A 21,712-nucleotide genomic window follows, 5' to 3' on the forward strand; every position below is an offset into this window, starting at 1 on the left:
AAGTTATTGGTCAAAAAAAAAAAGTTAGAGAAAGTTTCTTCAAGAAGTGTTACTTGTCTTAAAGTAGAAACATGTAATAAGTATTTGTTTCTTCCACTTCCCTTGTGCCAGCTCACTGATTTATCTCAAGATAACATCTGTTCTTTTATACTTTCACCCTTTATCCCACTTAGTTGCTTGTAGGAATTGAAGCATACCCCCTTCAAATTATGAATGCAGAGACAATTTTAGCACCTCTCCTTTCCATCCTTTTTCTTTCTTCTTTCCTTCTTCCCTTGTTAGCAACTCTTCAACTTCTTCCCTTCCTCTGTGAACGTACAGATCTGTTCAGCTGCTCCATTCCTGGATCTCTTCTGTCAACTGTCTGCTCATTTATTTTCTAGCAGAAAATTTGCTCCTTTTTGATAACTATTCACTCCTGACTCATAGCCAGCTGCAGTCATATCTTGCTGTCCTACATTGTTTTGTAATTGCACAACATGTTTTCTAAGTATTGTATAGTCATCTGTGGCTGTATCTGGACAATTAACTTCATTTCTCTTAAGTCCCTTTTCTTGTTTGAAGTTCCTTGTGTATTCCAGTTTCAAAAGCGTTGGGTGAAGTGCCCCATACTTGACATGTATAGTTATCGTTATGTTTATGTATCTTTGTTTCATAATCAAGTTCAATTATAACTATACATCTTTGTTTCATAATCAAGTTCTTGTCTGGCAGCCTATATGAAATTACAGAGACATTAAACTTTTGAGAAGACTAAATGAAGAATGGAAGAGAAAATGAGTGACCAGTGTTGATCCTTCTGTTCAGTTGTCACTTTTAGTTACTTGGGTTGAGACAGGCTAACTAGAAGCTGACAGATGATGAATATTTAAAAGCATAACAATGTCGTAACAGGTAGAGCAACTGAAGGAAGAGCTAAGTGCCAAAGAGGCTCAAGGGGAGGACCTGAAAAAAAGAGTGGCTGGTCTCCAGGCCGAGGTCTCTGCAGTAAGATTTATCTTTTGTGTGCAGTGGCCATTCACTGGGGCTTGCTAGCTCTCTGGCTTTGGGGTAGCTTTTCTTCTCTTACCTTCTTTATGACTTGGTATAACAGTAGAACTAACAGCCTGCTCAGCCTTGTAGCCTGCCTTTTTGTTCACATGGTTTTGGTGTCCATAACATCACTTTTCAGCTGAATATCTGTATTTGTTTTGTTAACTGTTTCCTTAACGGTATGAGCTGTTTTAGCAATAACTTACTCTTTTCAAAAGTATTCAGCACCCATTTGGGGGCCAGACTTCCAAAGAGATTTGCTTTCCCTACTAGAACAAAAATAATTTGAAAATGTGCTGAAATCTCTTAATGTTTTTTTCACAAAAAAGTAACAAAAGCTGGATGCTGAACGCTTTTTAAAAATGATGGTTTAATTTTAGCAGCATGAACTTAGGTTATTTCTTTGCTGTGAAATTAATGCATTTGCTGAGTGTACATAGTGTCTCACCAAGAAGAGAGTTGTGAGCACTTAATGCTGTCTTAACTTCTTGCAACTTGGAATGGTATGCGCTGCATTCTTCCTAAAGAACTTGAGCACGTTGGCAGTGTGGGCTTACAGCTCTGAAATGGGGATTTCTAGAGAGAATGATCTTAGGGTGCTACTGGGAAATTTTTATGTAACAAAATATGTTTGTGTTTAAATAAATGTTTTGCCAAAACACAAGTATTTAGGGTAAACATCTTGTCTGAGATGACTCCAAATAGGATTTATCTTTTCAAAGAAAGACCAAACTGGTTTGAGAAAGCTGTACTGTAATTCAGGATATCTCCTAGTTGAAAAACTTCTGTCATCTGTAGTTTTTTAAGGATGCTTTTTTTGTTTAGCTACTCCAGAAGTATCATGACTATTCTATAACTAGTAGAAAATAGTTCATCTCTTCCTAGCTATTCTCCTGTGCCTAGCAGGGTTGTGCAACGGGTTGTATTGGCCAGTAGCTGACAGCAGAAATAGTGCTGCTAACATCAGTATTTTTATATCTAGTTTAAATAGGTAGTGAAATCATTCTGTGGACGTATTTACTTTGAAAGATAAAAAGATGAAAACCCCAAGCTAGTATGTTTGAACTAAGTGAACAATAAACTGCTGAATAGTTCTGTAAATCAGATTCTTCTTATACTCCTTCCCATTATTCCATTTAAAAAAATGGTTTGTGTGAGATTTTTTTTGAGAGACATGTCCTTCTTCTGCTCTCCTTCTTGCTTGTCTCCTCGTGTATGCTGTTTCACTCTGGAACACAGGAGTCCTTGATGACATCTTTTGATGCTATTTTAATACTCTTCAGTAAAAAAGTTTTCTTTCTTTAATTGCCCTTTATTGAAACAGTGTTGTAAAGATAAAACCACACTTATCCAAGCTTTTCCTCTTAGTCATTTCTACTAATACATGTGTTTAATTAAAAAAAATATATATATAAAAATTATAGGTTGTATCAATTTAATTTGGGGTTTTTTTTGTCCCAAAATGGAGGTAGTCCTGGACAGGCTTTTTTTAGTTTGTGATGACCTTTAATTTCTTTTTTGAAACATTGGACAACATACTTTGGGGATAGAGCGGTTTTGAACAAAATTGTACAAGCTAAAAAAGGGAAAAGTGTTTCATTTTAGAGATACATCCACTATATAATATGTAAAAGTAAGAGATCACTATTTTAAACAGTGAGGTACATTGGAGGCAAACCAGGAAGTTGGTTATAAATGTGGACATAGGTCTACATTTAGATTTCCCAGTCCTATTTTTTTTTTATTTATTTTTTTATTTTTTTTCTTCAGATTTACATCAAAATTGTCCTGGCTGATGCTGGGACTGAGAATGAGATTTTATCTCATTTCAGTGCTTTACTTTTAGATTTCTTACTGCATGTCTTTTTAAACAATAATCCAACTTACTATATATGTTAAAATAAATCAGCATTTTGGTACTGATTTAATTCACTAAATCTAGGAAATTGCCCTCAGTAAAGTGCAATTCCACAAAGAGTTTTCATGCTTGGATGTGTATTTGTGTCTGCTTTAAGAAGCTTTCATGAAGTAAAAGTTATTTCTTAGAAGATTGAAATGCTAGTTTTTTAATAATGGGAGACGTAAATGTCTTTACATACGCTGTAAGCATGAGGCTGGATTATTAGATGGAGAGATGGACAGGAACTTGCTGGTTTGACATTTCAAAGAAAATATCATGCTTCTGAGAGAGACCTGTAGGTATCTCATCTTTTCTGATTTCACAGGGAAGGCTATTTTTCTTATTACAGTTCTGCTTCATCTTCGTTAAAAACTTACCCCTGCTAAGTAAGTTGTTTTGGTCTGTCTTGTGAAAGATATCTAAGAACAGACTGTCTCTGTTAAAAGAACCTGTCTTAAAAAATTGATGCTTTTGATCCCCTCTTCTTTTTCTTGTATCTTTTGCTCATGACACAAATTTTTGCTGGCCTTCCGTTCAAGATAATTGAAGGCTTTGCAGTTCCGTGTGATAAGTTTAGAGTATCATACTCTTTGTCAGTAGTTATGTGAATTTATAGTTATTTCGTAAGGAAGGTATAAATTATTTTTTCCTTTGCCCATCTTTTCTTTCTTTTTCAGATTGGTCAGGTGAAACAGGAGCTGTCACGCAAAGACACCGAGTTGCTGGCCTTGCAGACAAAGCTGGAGACCCTCACAAATCAGTTCTCGGACAGCAAGCAGCACATTGAAGTTCTGAAAGAGTCCCTCACAGCTAAAGAGCAAAGAGCTGCCATCCTCCAGACAGAGGTGAAATGGGCAATTCTGCACTTAATGACTTTTATAGAAAAACAGATAAAAAGCATTGTTTCGTTTCTTCTTGCTTAGGTTATGCAATCCCATAGCCACTCAGGACTGCTTGTTCTGAGCACGTTGTACCTTTGATTTTATGTTTAGATTCTCTAGGCCAGGGGATTTATGCAAAAGCACATATATTCCTGTGTTGAATACACGCTTGTATGACATGTTCCACTAACATGCAGTCACTAATACAGCTTTTCCTAGGCACGGCTAAATTGGAAATTGAACTGCTTGAGCTGGGGGGATTTATTTTCAATAACGTAGCTAAAAGAGAGCACAGAAAGGAAGAGCATTCCAGTAGCATACAACTCCCTAAGGCTTCACTACTACAGTCATCATGTATGGGAAATCTTGCATGTAGGCCTGTGCTTACACCTGAAATAGGGGCTTTTGTGTTTTATGGTGCATATTCTAAGGTAAAAAATAAGTATTTTCTAAACTGTGTTTCGATAACAAATGCTTAATAATGTAAGATGTTAAGTGTATATATGAACATCAAATAGATAATAAGTACAGCATAAATTTGTTGCTTCTGGATATTACTGAAGAGCAAGCATGAAATGTGTGAAGACAGCCTTTCAATTTACTGGCTTGGAAAATTGTAGTATTAGTAGAAGTCCAAAAGATGGCGGTCATGCATCAAAAAATATTTGTTGTTACAGCAAGAACAGTAAAAAGCCAAAGGAGATGTTAAATGGGCGTGCTGAAAAATTGTGGGCAACACTGGTAAAAAGATTCCATATTACAAAAGTGTAAGAGAATGTATTTGAACAGTTTTAACACCGACCAGTGCTGTCAATGAGCGAGGCCCCGCAGAGTCTTACATTCCTACCTTACTCTCACTGAGAATTCTTCTATAGAGAAATACCATGTCCTTAAAAAAACCCCAAACACATCATAGGATGCAACAATAAACATCTCAACTCTGTATTTAATCAGCGTGTTTCAATCTTATACTTGAGAGGATCAATTGTGAAGACAGAGGAAAGGTAACTGTGTTAAAACATGACTAGCTTTTCTCAAGTCACCTACAGAGAGTTGTGAGTTTGAAGAGAGGTGCATTTTCTGTCATATCTTGTCAGACATCTTCATAGGGGATTGGTATTTTAAAATCATATTAAAATAAATATTTTCAGAGAAAAGAGAGTAACTTCATAAGCTTCCACCCTTTAGTCTTCTGTTAAATAGAACTTAGGGCAGTGGGGAAAAGATGCTGGTATAATATCTCATAAATTGGTTTGCAACCTGCCACACTAGAACTACAAAGAACAGTGAGCTGTTTGTTGGGGTGTTTATCTAGAGGGCTATTGGGTGGAGAGGATATTGTGGTTAACTTTTCAATTTGTGAAGAAACCTTTAAAAATAGCTCTAAAAATGTACAATCCTTTTGTAAGCAAAACAAAAGATAAGTCAATATTTATTTTGGAATGAAGACTTCATCCATATAAAGTTTGTGTTTTGCCCAATGAGCACTTTAGCTTAGGTCAGTGCCAGAAGGTATGTGGCTTCAGTGGGAGGTTAAATTAATCAGTGAGAACATTCCCCTTTGTTTTTGTATACTGCCCAAGCTGGCATGGTTCTGTAGTTGGTCTGTTCATATGGTAAATTCAGATTAATACTCGGTACAAAAATGAATCCAGTCCTCTGGAAACATTTTACTTGTTCTTAATGTCTCAGCAGAACATAAAATTCTATAAGGGTCTTTCCTTATTGCAGCTTATACTGGCATTTTGAAACTATAGTAGGCTCTCCCAAATCTGAGACAGTTAAGGAGTGGATCACCTTAGTGAGGAATGTGCTAAGATTTGTAAGAACCAGCGACATGTAGATCTATGCTGACACCTGCAAACATTAAGCTCAGCTCACAGAACTGAGTTCACCATGTTTAGGTATTTAACACCTTGTGCTGGGGATTGTGGAAGAACAGTAGGACTGATTTCTGACCTGAGCAGGGTCTAGAAGCAGTACATCTGTCCTGCATTGAGTTTATAACCCTAGCAAGAGCCAAATAGGCTCTGCACAAAGCCAGGTTTGTGCACCTCTGCTCAGTGGCATAGTCATATAATCTAAGTAGTCCAGATAACTGGAAGCTGTATGTTCATAAAGAATTCACTCTCTTCAATGGACCATACTGGATATTGCTGCAATTTTTATAAGAAGGTTATGAGTCAACTCTTCACATAATTAATAAGAAAGATCAGCGCCAAAAATAGAGAAAGAAGTATCATGAACTACCACTGCATTCAAAATAAATCCATAAACATAGCTTTTAAGTCTTAATTTTAGACTGTGCTATCAGGAAAACAGGTTAACTCTTTTTTGTGTTTATGTGATGTCGTGGTTTAAACCGATCCACACAGCTCGTCCACTCACCCGCCCCCCCCACCCCGACCCTCCCCACTCCCAGAGGGATGGGGAGGAGAATCAGGAGAATGTAACTCCCACGGGTTGAGATAAGAACAGCCCAGTAACTAAGGTATAACACAAATCACTGCTGCTACCACCAATGATAATATTGATAAGAGAAAATAACAAGAGAATACGATACCACCGCCGAACGAGTTCGACCCCCCCCTGAAGAGAGAGAGTGCCCTTCCGGGTAACTCCCAGTTACCTCCCTGGGCATGACATGCTGTGGTATGGAATACCTCTTTGGCTGGTTTGGGTCAGGTGTCCTGTCTCTGCTTCCTCCCGGCCTCCCCTCATCCCCAGCAGGGCATGAGACTCACAAAGTCCTTGGCCAGAATAAGCATTACTTAGCAACAATTAAAAACAGTCGGTGTTATCAGCTCTCTGCCCAGGCTGGAAGTCAAAACACAGAGCTTGCACCAGTTACTAAGAAGGAGCAAAATGGCTCCTGGTAAACCCAGGATATATGATATGTTTGCAAGATAGTAATAGAGTATCATAAAACCGATCCTTTTTAAAATGTGCTCATTTCAGGTACTTGGAGACTTCACATGGCAGTATCTACAGCTGTAAAAAAGCAACTTTTACCTTGTATACCAAATATAATTTTATGCCTTCCTCTGTGCATTTCTCAGTTATATTTAAATTCTGAGTCCTGGCACAGAATTACTTCAATATCTGCTTTAAAAAATAGCTGGTTCTTTTTTGAAGCCATAGCAAGCTCTAAGCAAATACTTCACAATTGATACTCTCTCTGAAATCATACTTGCTTAATATATGGCTATACATAATTAGGAACAGAGTCATAGAGTATCATTTACTGCTACTGGAATGTTCTGTGACAACTGACCAATGGTTCCAAACAGTTTTCCATGCATCATTCTTACAGTGAAGAAGTTAAGTCTTAGGTATGGTACCCAGCTGAAGAGAGGTACTTGTTGGCTTGGTAATTGAAATGCACTTATTTTGCTGAAGCTTCGTCGGAAATTGGGTGGTATGTGCAGATCAAGTTTGCAAGCCTGTTACATGAAGGACTGAGCTGTACTGTAATGTTTTACTTACCATGCATAATTAAAGGCATGGCAGTCTATTACTGTGAAAGCAGTCAGGTTAATCCAGGGTTAAGACAACACCATCCAAGACGCAGAAGTCAGGAGAAGGGGCGTCAGCATCTCAGTAGCTGTTTGCCTAGTCATTTCAATGCGCAGAGAAAATCTTAAGCTGACTTTGTTGAAGTTGGCATCACCTGACTCCCACAGACCTCAATTCTTGTCACTGTGGGAGGATGCCATACATAAACTGAGCTGACATGAATAAACAAGTGCAGTGTTCTGCCAGGAATAGTGCTAAGGTAATGATTGTGTGTCCTGCCAGCCTTTGAAAGTACTCTTGAAAGTGTTTTCTGTGGTTTCCTAGGCAGGGACCTCACACAAATAAAACCAGGAATGCAATTTACCCCAAACCATAAGTTAATATAGAGTTCAAAGAGAATAATCAATCAGAAAATGAAAAGCATTCTGTGGATAAATTTCTGTTTGCAGATGTTCTCTTTTCACTTAATACTGTGCTTCAGGCATCTGGACTGTCTCAGATATTTTGCAACCCAACTGTTGAGAGTGTGTGGATTTTCTTGTGAGGGAGATTTTCAGTTTCCTGTCAAGAATTAATAAAAGTGGCTCTTAGCTTTAATATTAGAGCTATCGAGAGAAGAACATACCTAATCAATCTATAAAACTGTGTTTTTCAGAAGAAGACAAGCCGTGATGCACCTGTTAAGCTTTTCATTACAAACACTAGCAATCCTATAAATCATATTAGGGTAGTACCTGGTACTCTAATATCACTGCAAAATATACTCCATGACCCACTTGCTGGGTGAAAGGTCAGGAATGTGATTTTAATAACGTATGTGTAAGTGAGAAGGCTCAAAATGTAAAGGTGGCAGTGAGATTGCAGTGCTGATGGGGAGAACAGGGCAGTTCTTTTCCCCACTGGCAAGTGCTTATTGCTCTGTGTAAGAGGAGTCAGACAAAAGAGCAAAGGATTTTGAAGGTGTAGCATACTGTAAATGTAGAGCCTTAGAGGCAGCTTTTCCATTAGCAAATCAAAATAAAGTGGAATTAGAATAACACATGAAAACGGGAAGCATACTGGCTACCCAAGTTCTTTCCCTAGCCTGAGTTGTCCAAGTCATCTTTTCACCTCATGTCTCTGCTGGCCTATCAGCCAGTGGTGTGCAGAAGGACCAAGAAATTCACTGATCAGTCATGTGATGACTGATGTCCTGTAATGGATTCAGCTAACAGGAACCAGATCTGATACCGTCAAATAAGATTAGCAGCCAAGCTGGCAGATTTGAGCTCTGTCTGAATGCTGAGTGGATAGGGGTCAGTGGGTTTCTTTTGGTATCTCGAGCAGGTTGGTGGTGTTGGATTTCGTATTCCGCAAAGGTCTTTGAGATTAGTCTGTGCTCTGTGGTGAGCTTATTCTTCTCATCAAATTTATATTCAGATAGTTCTGATTCCTTCTCCCATTTCTTTTGTCTTGTTAGCTCTGTGTTTCATTTGTGTAAGGGAAATGCAGAAGGAAGAGCAAAGTCTTCTCAACATACAGTTTTGAAGTTTGAGGAATGCCATAGAATTCCTAGGTTGTGTTTCTAAATTTATTGAGGCCCTGTGAGCTCTAAATATTTTTATGTGTCCAAATTGCACCCGCAATATCCTGTACGGTGTTACTTGTTCAATTTTGTCTTTAATATAAAATTGCATCCTGCTGAAAATGCATATTTAAACTATTATGTTGCTGTTTAAGCCAAAATAATATTAGCTATCCTAAGAATATCCACTCTTTCTGTGTTTTGCTCTGCAGTGGCTGCAAAGACCTCTGCTTTCATTGCCTCCAGGCTCAGTTAATACTCGTGATTAAAACCTACAATATAAAGTGACTGTTTGGTACTAAGAGCCAATGTTTAAATATCTAAACATCGTGAAAAAAGGGGTCAGTTTTCCTACATAAGAGAGAACTCCTCAACAACACATTGTATTTGATTCTACTTTGAGGAAAAAAAAATCCAGACATGTATCTTACAGGACTGAGTTGTGTCAAAAGTATTTTGAGATTTTCCAAGAAGGAATCAGAATCATGGAGCATTAGCCTCATGTAATTTGGGAATAAAGCACTTGCTTATTTTTACTGTTTAGTCTCATGCCACTTGTCATAACTGTTTCATCCATAAGCTTATGTATGTTGAAGTCTTAAAGAAAGGCAGGTTAGTTTTCTGGATGGGATTGTAATTTGTCAGCACTCACTCCCTTGTGGATGTGGATTTTGTAACTTTTCTAAAATTTCTCTCCTTCAGTGCTAAACAAACCCCGTTTCTGCGTGTCTGAATCTAGGTGGATGCCTTGCGATTACGACTGGAAGAGAAGGAGACTATGCTAAACAAGAAGACAAAGCAGATTCAGGAGATGGCAGAGGAGAAGGGGACTCAAGCAGGAGAGATCCATGACCTCAAGGACATGTTAGAGGTGAAGGAACGCAAAGTTAATGTTCTTCAGAAGAAGGTAAGATTGTAGAGGTCTAAGTCAGATACACACCTGATGCATTTTGATGTTTAAGTCTGTACTAGAATTTATATTTTGTATTTTAGTGGTTGAGTCCATTCATGAAATGGGAAGATGGTGAATGCTGAGTTTCAGTTTGAGGTTTTGAAGGAAAAAATGAAAAGAATTCAAACCGCAGGTTGTTGCCTTTCAGTGGTTGTATGTGCTGCTTCTGCTTCCATTTCACTATTAGCAATGACTGAAGTATTTGTAGGAGGGCACATAATCTGAAAAAATAACTCCTTTCATACCTACCATCTTAACAAAGCTACAGTGAATTGAAGCCTGGGGCACTGGGTGACTGACTTCAGTTTGTGAGTGAGTGAATGAGGAGTTGCATCAGTAGAAGCAATTAGGATGATTCCTCTGTAACTTACTGAGAAAGTTCAGGAAGACCTTTCATTAGAAATGCTGTTTTATCATACTTAATATTTCTTGGGAAGTGCTAGAATAGGATAACCAGGGTTCAGACTATCCTGCATATCTTTCTGGGTAAGAAAATGTAGACCTTATCAGTGAAATGGGGGAGGTCTGGATAAGAAAGTAGACTCTGACAGAGAAATTAGAGAGGTTTCCCAAAGGGCATTGAGTCCTAGAGCAATGAATGTCATTATGGTTGATCATTGGCAAATTGCACACAATATATCTCAAACTGCTGCTATACATGGTAAGAAGAGAGAAATGCACATATCACAATAATTTTTCATTTTAAGAGTATTTTTTCCTCTGTATCTTTAGAGAAGCTATTCTTGGAGTTTGTATTCAACGTATTAAGCTGTGAATGTGTTATGGCTTGTTTGTTTTGTTGTGTTGATTTTTTTTTTCCCTAGACCCTTAAGCAATTCTATGAAATTCTTGTGATTTTAATAGTTCAGAATATTGGTTAATTTCTGACACCTGGCCAGTGCCTTTTCTTCTAGTATATAGCTATGAATCATGAGGGTTTAGGTCATGTTCTGTTACAGCAGACGTCATGCAGGAATGGAAGTTCAGGCGTACAGTTTAGCCATAAATAAGTCATTAATAATTCCAGAACAGCCCTAATTCCAAGGCTTGGAATAGTCTCATTTTTTGACTGTTCATCTCTTTAGAAACACTTACAGATTTTTAATTTTTGTGCTATGCTTTCTTTACGGTTTTAAAATTGGTCATGCACACTCCAAACATTGATTGAGACCCCCGCCGTGTTTAACCAAGGAGTGGGGAATCTGACGTTTGTGTAAACGTTAAATGTCGGTGAGGTTGGTTTACTTCCATTTACTCTTACACTGTTTTTTCACATTTTCTCATTTGCTCTACTTAACCCTTTAGAATGATCTTTCATTGGCTCATTTACAGGCAGTGCTAAAGGTTTTCTTTTTACTCATTTTTCATACTTGTTTTCTTGAGACTCCTGCAATGCATATTAAGACAGTTTGATCTTGTCTCTTCATGTGGCAAGCCTGTTTTTTGAGGTTTGTTTGCTTCTGCTTTCAAGTAAAAGCACCTGGTCTTTTCAAATTAGAAAGTAAGAGCCCAGGCTTTTAGATGGAAAAGTTTTGAAGACTTGTTCTCCTAGATAGCTTGACAGAGGATTAATAAACTGCAGTTTGAATTGTTTTATAAACCTGTCTCTGAGCTTCATAAACAACAATATACAACATATCTCTACAAAAATACGTATTTCCTACTGCTAACTACAGTCACATGCAGAGATTTGAATTTGCTTCAGCCTTGAAGTTGTTGGAACCAGTTCTTTTAGCATAAACAGTTAAATTGTGAGGGTTTTAAATCCAAAGATTAATTTTTTATTTTTTTTTTTTTCAGTTTCTGTAACTAGCAAGTGTAGAATATTTTTATGGAGAATCCAGCTGACAATGCTTTTATCTGAGGTTTGTGGTTCAATGTGGATTTTTATTTTTTTTTTTTATAGCCTAGGGTAAATGAGCACAAATTCAGTCAATTAAAGTTTCATGATTGATGTCTTTAACTGATTTTTTTCTTAGGTTTTCCAGACCTAGAATGTAAACCTTGGTTTGGGATTTTCTATAGATTCAGCTTTGCATTTTCTTTTTCTCTATAACATTTTTCCACAGAAAAGCGAAGATTGGGAAAACACCAAAGGAAGTTCAGGTCTCATTTTATCTGTATACTGTGGAAGTCATGAGAACTTGATGTTCTGAGCTAGCATGTGTTTGAGGTGCTAGAGAAAAGTTCTATTTGAAATAGATGCCTGTTCTTTTTTGGTTGTACAGGTAGCTATTTCTGCCCTCTGCCTTGAACTTTAGAAGCCTGTAGCTCCTCTCACGTAAATGTTTTTCTCCTAGAGCTTGTAAACGGTGATTTACTACTTCTTTTTTTGCATCTCTAGAGCTCACTTTCTGACTAAAGTGCACAGCCTGTTTTCTGCTTTGTCCAAGTGCTGTCTTTCGGACCTTCCAGGACAGTTCAGAATTTTATTGTCATTTAGAACAAATATGCTGCCCTTAAACTTTTGCCTTCATGCATAACAGTCTTTTTATTCCTCCCTTTGATTATAACCTGGTGTGTTCAGACAGATCAGGTTTTAATCTGCATATTCTAATTGAAAAACTTTTTTGTGTGGTGCCAAAAACTGAGCTGTACTAAATTTCTGCAACTTCTGATGCTGAAACAAGAATTATTTAATTCCACCCTTTACTATTGGGTCTCTGTTTGAATTCATTGACACAGGCCACTGCATAGTTTGTTTTATGAACTGTTAATATTTTTGTATGGCTTAAAGGTGGTGAACTAGAACCTGTACTTTCTGGTCATCCTAAAATCCAGGCGAGGAAAGTAATGGAAGTTTACTGGTCAACTAGAGGGCAAATAAAGAAGATTGTGAACAGCAAAGATCTGAAAAAATTAACATGACAATTGGCACCACTACTGATACCCAGTAGGCACCAAAATACATTTTCCAGGTTGCTGAAGAAATCACGTGTCACATTTTAAATTCTGGAATCTTCCCAGTTCAAAGCTCTTGCAGTGATGCTGATTAGTAGCACCTTTATTTGAGAAAATAGAAATAGGGCAAATACTAGAAATTTGGAGACTACAGAACTGTGTTTCAGCTTTATGGCTGAAAATCTGATGCAAAAACTGAGTTCTACAACGCTTCAGGATTTTCTTCTCATTTCATTGAAAATAAATCTTGCATTAAAGTCTCATTTTAACTGCAGGCAAGGGGAGAATGTCAGTCAAGAAAGTAGGGGCCATGCTGGTCAAATCTGAAATTTGAAAAACATTAAATTGTGTTTCATTATTGTCTTTATCACATCTGTCTATCTGTGCTGGTAGGTCAGGATGAAAAGGAATTGAAATAAAATCAATTCTTTGCAATCAAAGCATTTTAGAGAAATAACATTTGGACAAAAGATAAGTAACATTTACTCTGAAAGAAGAAAAAAGCAAGCAGTGAATCAATCACCCCTTGCTTTGGGGGAAGGTCATGTTTTGTCTTGGGGAGGGGAGGGTAACGCTCCTTTCATTGAGCAGTGCAGCTGCAGGCAAATAAAATGGAGGTTGTAGTGTCTGAACATAGCAGTGGTTTTTGGCAGCTCCCCATGCACTACGTGATAACTGACCTGTGATAGAAGAAGAACAAAGATTATTTTTTATTATTATTTATTTATTTATGTTTTTTGTGTGTGGCTGTGCCGATTTGTTCAGCTAGTATTTGGGAAGACTCCAAACACAATTTTCCTCCTCTTTTGGATAAGCAGCATTGACTTTCTTCAGGGGAAATAAATGCCCTTTGCTTTTGAAAAAGCTTAGAAATCAAAGTAAGTGTCATATGCTTAATCATAAGAAATACTATGTGGCAGGAGAAAGGGTCTGCAAATGGATTTTATAACTCAGTTGTTTAAAATCAGTCGTGATCATAGTTACTGCAACTGCTGTGTTGGGTTAATATTTGTAACTTTTGTACTGTTTATACTTTAGAGATTATTTTCTTTCCATTCCCTCCTCTGCGAAGTAGATTTACTTCCCCAAGCAGCTCTTCTGCTTGAACCCTGAAGAGATGACAGAGCACGGAGAGGGAACTGCATTTTCAAACATTTAATTCACCTTATGATAGTTTTATCTTCCTTAGTGTGACCTTGAACTTGTCTACCAGGTGAGTGAATATGTAGTTTTCTAAGAATATAATGCAGGATGGACTTTTAGATATCTCTTTGAGACTCCCTACGATGACATTTAGTGCTTAAAAATCCTATGCCATGGGTGATGGCCTATTCAAACCTACAGCACGTATCTGAGTCTCTGGTTGTGCGGGCTATACAGGAAAGAGCAAAGTAAGACTGTCCCAACAAAGATGGTCCAGGTGTACATTTATGAAGTGGGTCAGCTATATTCTCTTATTTAAGACTGGATAAATTTTGGCCTTTGTGATATACCTGTGAGCAAGCTTATTCTCTGCTTTTCATATGCTCAAATCATAAACATTTAGGGAGGAGTAACATACAGTTCTCCAGGATCATATTAATCGGCTCGTCAGCCCAGCTTTTGCGTGGAGGTACAAGGAGGATATGCTGGACTTTCTGTTCAGCTAGGACTGACAAAATACCGACTTTTCTTCAGGAACTCTGTGGCTTAACAAGGAGTGCAAATACAAGAGTATTTCTGTAAATATCACTCTCAGAAAAAGACATAGTTCTGCTCCTTTGACTCTAAGTCTCAAGGCACGCCATTGAACTGGTTCCAAACCAGTTCAGAGATTTCAAATGCCACAAAAAAGACCTAACATCCCCACAGGCTTATGCCAGTTTCTTTATTAAAACTGACAGACACGACCTCAAAGATGTGTCCTAGAGGGTCATGGGGGGCTTGTCCCTCCGTGTCCCTGAAGGGATAGCAGACCCCTTCTGCTGCTGCTTTTTCTTTCGAACTTTCTGTTGCAGGCTTGTTGACTACCACTGAGCATAACAACAAACTTGAAATCTGAGGCTTTTAGAAATTGCCAGAAACAGTTCTGTCTTAATTAGTGTCTCCAAGGTGCTAGAGTTCCTTCTCTTTTCAGGAATATCCTCTCAGAATTGGCTTACTGGGTGGAATGGGATTTTTAGATAGGAGTAGTATCTTCAGTTAGAGTAATAGTAGGACAAGCTTTTAATCCTTCATCTCTATCGAAATACTACTAAGTGAAATCTTGGGGTAGGAATGAAAGTGCCTAGAGGCTTGCCATTTGTGAGTTCAAATTCAGCATAATTAGCCTGTGAGGTTTTTTCTCCTTTCTTGCCATTCAGGAAGGAGATGATACAACACAGAATTCTGTTTTCATTTTACAGTGATTCCTGATCACTTTGGATTCTTGCCCTTCCATTTTGACCTTCCACTTCTCCGAGAATCCATTGAGACTTTTTAGAGTAACAGCAGTGCAGCTCAGATGTCATGGTGTATCTTTTTTTTTTCTTCTATGAGTGTATGGCTAACAAGACATTATTAGGGCAGGAGAATACTTCCATTTCTTCATACCACTTTTCAACTCTGATAGTTTAGTTTTAAAGGTGAATGATTAACATAGAGAGCCTAGAATTATTATAGCAACTCTAGGCTGTGTCAGCAAGATCCCTTCCCTCTCAGGAGAGGCATTGACTCGTGAGATCTCTTCTCTTTTGATTCTTTCTGAGCCATATAATAAAATAAATTTTTCTGATATGGAGTATGGGTCCTAAAAAGTCCACAAGCTTAGCTTCATACAGTATTTTCAGTGGCAGATAGTTCATAGTTTACAAGAGCTGGAAGAGGCGATAGTGTGTTCATCAGGGACTGACCCAAGAAACACACTTTTGCCTAATCTGGATCAGTCATGGCAGATGCCTTGTAGCTTGAAATGTACTCCAGCATTCTCAATGTAAGGGCTTTTGTTTCTAAAGCAAAACACATTTCACAGCTCTAAGTTGGGTGCAGTTATGGCCCTCACCAGTGAGTACATAGCCTATAGTTCTGTTTAGGTTGTATTACTTTGTGAAATAGGATTGAATAGGGTTGCAGAAGGATCACTTTTATTAAACTTCAGAGCAGTGAAATCTGTGAGTGAATTTACTCATACATACCTAACATGCACTTGAAGACTGTTTAGTAAATTATGTGGGACACGTAAACTAGTAGAGGAGGCACAAGTTAGATTTGAAAAATTAATTTTACACAAAACAGGTTATATGCTATTACAGTATTTTTAGAGCATAGTTATGGCTGCCAATACAGCAGATATGTTGGAGAAACCTACTGGATTGAAAATAACCCAAACCAACCCCTATGTCTTCCTATATTATAAATTATAATTTGTAAATGGAGAATATACTGCTTTATTTTTATATAATCCCTTCTTTTGCTTGCAACATTTTGTGATACCACAATAAAAATAAACACATCTCGATCATATGTAGCATATGTACCTATATCCCCAGATTCTATGATTCTATGTATGGTAATATTCTTTAAAAAAATCCAGTGTTGTTCTAACGTGTGCAAAAGATAGCAAGCCAATTTCTTAGTGTAAGATCTAATAGTGTAATGAACACTGTCTCAATTTATATTGATCTTAGAAAAGAATCTTTTGCCTTTAGTAACTAAAGTTTGGTGGGGTGTTTTTTCGCTTCCTGAAGTAATGAATATCCACTGCTCCTTTTAGATAAGTAGCTTCAAATGAAGAAGGAAAACAGGACTGTGGTGTTAACGTTAGTTCTGTAGTTCAGCTATTGTAGCTGTCTTAGAGTATGGTTTTAAACTGACACATATTGCTGCAATAGTGTCACATATGATTGATGGCAGTAGTGAAGTTACAATGAAACTCCATTGGAGTTTCTGGTATTACTTGTGCTCTAGCATTCCAGAAAACTGAAACCATAATTCAGCAAATCTGTCATATATGGAAGTAGTCTTTTGGGTTTTTTTAGTATCCCTCAAAGAGGAACTGTCATTTTGATATTATGTCCTTCTTGTGCCTTGAGATAACCTCTTGACTGGCAAGATGGGACATTACTCATAGGTAGTGGGACCGACAAATTCTGGTTTCTTGAGGGGATCTGGGAAAACAGCCAACTGTGGGGCCTCTTGGCTTCATTATAAATTAAACATGTAGTTTTTCTGGCAAGATAAAGCTAATAAGCTTTGTTGGTGTATTCGCTGTCATACTAGACAAATACAAAGTTCCCAATGATTGAAAAGGCAGGAAAAGCAAGGGCATATGCCAATTTTGAGGTTGCTTACATCAGTCTTCCTCACATGGCTTTTCATAGCTCTCTGGGTTGTAAGAATTCACAGTTTCCAGTGCTTTGGTCACCAGGCTTCCAGGCGTTTTCTGCCCCTGGGGGGATTGTCTGAGCTGTGTCTGGAACAGACATTAGTGATTTCGTTAGCCAATTCAGGGATCTTCACTAGAACAAGGAAGGAGTAATATTTCAGTTTAAATCAATAATTTCCTGGATTCAAGAGTGAATTTTGAATCCACTAGGCTAGACAGTCTTACAAACTGGGTCTCTGCACACCATTTATACAGTCATTATGACTGTTATAAGGCACAAGTTATGAATAGCTCTCAAGCCTGTGATTTCACTTATCCAGAGAATAAAGAAAACTGGTCAGTATGGAGTACTGTCACCAGGAGAAACTGAGATCACCTTGTCCCAGAATAGCATTCATTTGATAATTAGGATTCTCCTCTGCATGATGAAGAGCTTATATACCTTCCGGCAAAGGTGGCTGGAGGACAGTTTTGAATACAGAACTTCTGGATAAAGAGGACCACTCTCTGTCCCTTCCAGCCTTTATTTTAAGTAGAGATTAGAATGTTGATTTGCCTAAAGCCATCTGTGCTATAAAATGGGAAACAATATCACCAAAAAATGGTACTAGTTTAATATATAGGCTTCTTAAGTATTTTTAAGGGATTTTATTTGAGAGTTAGATTTTTTTTCCACCTATCACTGTGTTCTTAAGTAATTCTGTGAGAGCAGTGATAGCTAAATACTAAAGAACATACACATTCATTCTCTCTTGTGTTCAGTTATTTACAGTATGACTTCCTAATCCCTTCTTATTCATCATTCCGTATCCTTCCTAGGAGAATGAAACGGGACAATCACAGTTCACTGGGCATGTTTGACACTGGGATTAGAAGCATCTCTCCTTTCCAGAGCTCTCCTCAGTGGTTTAGGGGCAGTTTTAGCTTACAGTATTTCTTTGATCGTTTTAATAAATCAGTGAATTGGACAAAGTAATTCAGTGTCTGAATCCAAATCTTATTTAAAATCTTTGTTCAAGTTGTACAGCCTTCTGCTTGAGTGATCGTAAATGGTAATGTAAATGGAGTTTAGTTTGCTGTGAGGATTTGCTTTATAGTCAACATGAAATCCCATGTGGGTCTGCCTCAACGTTTAGTCTTTTCTGCTCTCTGGTTCCCATTCTTGGGTATCTCAGTGCTGTGATGACTTAAGCCTTTTCTTTCTTCATGTCTTTTCTTGTTACCATTTCTTTCTGTAATGAGGGTATGATACATAGCACTGTACCGTATGTATCTAAGCAGGGATATGTCAGTAGTTATAGCGTCCTTATTCTGTGTAGAACCAAATCCAAATCTAAAGCAAGTCAGGAAAACAGCATCAATATTTCTGACTATCTCAGATTAAGTTGCCTTCAAATGAAGAGTGTTTGTTTCACAATAATCAGTGAAACACTGTACTTGGTTTATCCAAGTAAAGAAGTTTATTTTAAAATATAGTAAGTTTTTCACTTGACACTTTCTAAATTTCATATAACCTTGTGAAGCTCAAGCTATCCTAAAAGCAGTGTCACAACTTTTTAGTTTTATTCTGCTTCTTACAAAACAGAATATCAGATCTAAGTTAACGTTTACTGGTTCCATTTTTCTTCTTTTTCCTTGATTTATCAATGTTCCACAGTGAAGTAGTTTTGGTTTTCCTTATTTGGAACATTTGTGAACCATCACCATAAAAATAGTCTAACTTATAGTTTTAGTATTTTTTCTGTAATGGACTTTCCTAAGTCAAATCTGTGCATATTTATTGACAAAGTCTTTTCTGGGACTTGGAACAGAAGTGAGCAAATGTCCGCAAAACTAGTTGGGCTTTTTAATCCATTCGTATTTAGTAGGTGTTGGGAGTAAAACTTTAGAAAGCATAGTCGCACAGATTGCTTCATTATGTCAGAACACTGCCGAAAAGTAGAATTAGCTTGATGTTATTCTGCATGGTTAGGCCAGGATTTCAACAAAATGGATGTTATAGTGAGATAAATTAACAGGTGATTTCAGTTACAGTTCTCAGTATAAGTGACATTTCAACATATATTAAATAAATGAGTAATATTTAAACTTTGTGTTTCATTGGAGAAGAGAAGCAGAGTCTAAATGAATTTGGTTTGCTATTTATGATAGCAGCATTCTGCTTTGAATTACTTAGGTGAATTAAAGTATTGCTCTTAAGTTAGAACCAACAAATTATCTTAACAAACAACTCAGGCTGCAGTCTTATTGGTGGATAATAGATACATTCTCTTGTCTGATGAATGCCAGCAAAACCAAGGGGATACTCAATGAAGCTTTAAGATAAAAAATTTATTGAGGTTTTTTTTATGGATTACATAATTAACCATATGTACTTAACCAACTGGCTCACATATTGCCGAAATGAAACTCTTTTTGACCACCTTTTATAATTTAGTTATTTAATTGCGTTTTCAGAAAGTATTACCCATTCACATTAAAACCTGTATGCTTTGAGACATAACCTGTATCAGAAGGTTGGAAAGAGTGCTTCTCCTGCACCTCCACCTCAAAACCCTCTTTTATTGGCCAGTGTCCACGATAGGATTTTACAATTCAAGGAATCTGCTTTTGCCTAGGTTAGTCTATTGATATTACAGAACCTCCTCAGAATGAAGCTATTTATTAACTAAATTTAGCTGCTTTACAGTTGTCTAATGATGTGAATCATTGCTAATGCATATTTTTTTCTAGGCAAATGCTTTGGAACTGAGGTAATGCTTAAGAACATATGCATTGGCTCTCCTGAAAATGTGAATTTCAGGTTGCTTACCAACTCAAAAATTAGTCTTCAGTCTTGGGGTCCTAATTTATTCCCTGGCCCCAACTGGCACCTCCTTAGAAGCTTGTGAGGAAAATGGCTCTCAGTATCAGCTTTTCAGAAACAGCTAACTTTGGTAATAGGAGTGTTAGAAGGTTTGAAGGAAACTCGAGCTACTAGCAGGACAGGGGGATTGCAAACATGATAGTAATATTCTATGTAAACGTGGTTTACATACTGGTTTTTATAGGGAATTCAACAGTACAGAAAATATTCTTTACTATTCAGAAGATACTATAATTACAGTTCAGTTTATGGTGACTGTTCTTGTTTGTTCTATTTTGCAGTGATCTGTCAGCAAACTGATGCTACCAGGGAATGATTAGGTATGCAAAAGAAAGCAGGACAAAAGGAATCAAAGGAATGGGAATAAGTGTCCTTAGAGATTGTTTATGTAAACATTGATGAACTATTTTTCTGGCTGATACAAATCTACTTGCTAGGAACCTTTGTATGAAAAAGCAATGGAAAGAGAATAGTCTTTTGGATCAGTGTCAATCGTTTGTTGCTCTCTAACCAAAGATACAAAATAAGTAACTGTCTATACAAGTTAAGTCAGTTTTTGTTGTAGCAGCACTTCTTCCCACATAACATTCTTTTCTCAAATCAACCTTGCAACAAGACGCGGTATGCCTGAAGCTTCAGCATTAATTCAGCTTCTGGCCATTGTTGCTAGTCTTGCAAATTTAACCTTTAAAATGAATGGCAAGAACATCACTTTCAGTCTAATTATTCAGTACAGTAATGTGAAAGATATTCAGTCATGTTAGAGGCTTTATTTCACTGGGGGCTTTAAAAGTGAGATACCCAATGAGATACCATTTTAACCTTATATTGGAGGTTCAAATGGAGCCTAACACATACAAAAGATCAAATTTTTTTCTGTCCATGTAGTGGTGAGCTAAACTTTCCCCAGGAATTTGTGCTAAGCTAAACATAGATTTTTTTGCAATTCATGCAGGAGATCTGTAGTGATACTTTTGCAAGATCTGCAGTAGAAAGACAGTTATAAAGATGAGGTTTTCACTGTGACATTTGTAAAACTGGAGCTTAATCTTAGGAAAATGAGATTATGGTCTCCATAAATAGCATACAGAAACGTAATATTTACAAATCCTGTAGTATACCTTTCTTGCACAGTCACTCAGGACTAAAGGTGACCTCTCATTAGCGCATTTTAGGAACAAAATGTCTTTAATTCAGATCCATCTCAGTTTCTAGAGTAAAGATCTTACCCCTTCTTGTGAAGCAGCCATTTATTATGTCAGATGCAACAATGTGACAATGTCTGTTGTAACTGTTATGTTCTGATCCTGATTTTGATGCAAGCCCGCCTTTCAGCTTCTCAAATACTGTGGGATTTTAGCAAAATTAAGTATGACTGCAGGCTATCAAGTTTTTATCAGCTATTATATATATCTATATATGAATTTTAGAAATATATTTTACATATATTTTTCAAATAATATGTATGAATTGGTTTTTTGTTTCACCACTTTATTCCTTTTAGAAGTCAAACATGTAAACTCAAAAGAGTAGCAAGAAGAAAATTGAAAGTTGGAAATGAAACATTAATGCAATTAATTCTGTTACAACTCAAATGATGTTTGATTAAAAATATATATTTTGAAGGAGGATAAAAGGTTCTTTTCCAATAACATGGTGGCAGGAGGAAAAAGATAGAATGACAAGTTCATAAGCCCACTTCATTTGTTCTAATTCAGAAGTCATTGGTACAAAAGAAATTATTTTCAAAGTGTTCAA

General features: G+C 37.1%; 1 protein-coding gene across 7 annotated transcripts in view; it reads left to right on the forward strand.

Moving 5' to 3' along the window:
* Positions 1 to 21,712, forward strand: part of ERC1 (ELKS/RAB6-interacting/CAST family member 1) — a 289,289-nt gene that overhangs the window by 78,345 nt on the left and 189,232 nt on the right. For 5 of the 7 annotated variants that reach the window (XM_065682550.1, XM_065682581.1, XM_065682560.1 and 2 more), the window contains exons 6-8: positions 895 to 978; positions 3,610 to 3,777; positions 9,633 to 9,800. In XM_065682550.1, the coding sequence (XP_065538622.1) occupies positions 895 to 978; positions 3,610 to 3,777; positions 9,633 to 9,800 (420 nt within the window). The remainder of the gene's footprint in view (positions 1 to 894; positions 979 to 3,609; positions 3,778 to 9,632; positions 9,801 to 21,712) is intronic. The other 2 variants (XM_065682574.1, XM_065682596.1) reach the window with 1 other exon arrangement.

This window comes from Lathamus discolor, chromosome 1 (genome assembly GCF_037157495.1).
Source record: "Lathamus discolor isolate bLatDis1 chromosome 1, bLatDis1.hap1, whole genome shotgun sequence".
Taxonomy (NCBI): domain Eukaryota; kingdom Metazoa; phylum Chordata; class Aves; order Psittaciformes; family Psittacidae; genus Lathamus; species Lathamus discolor.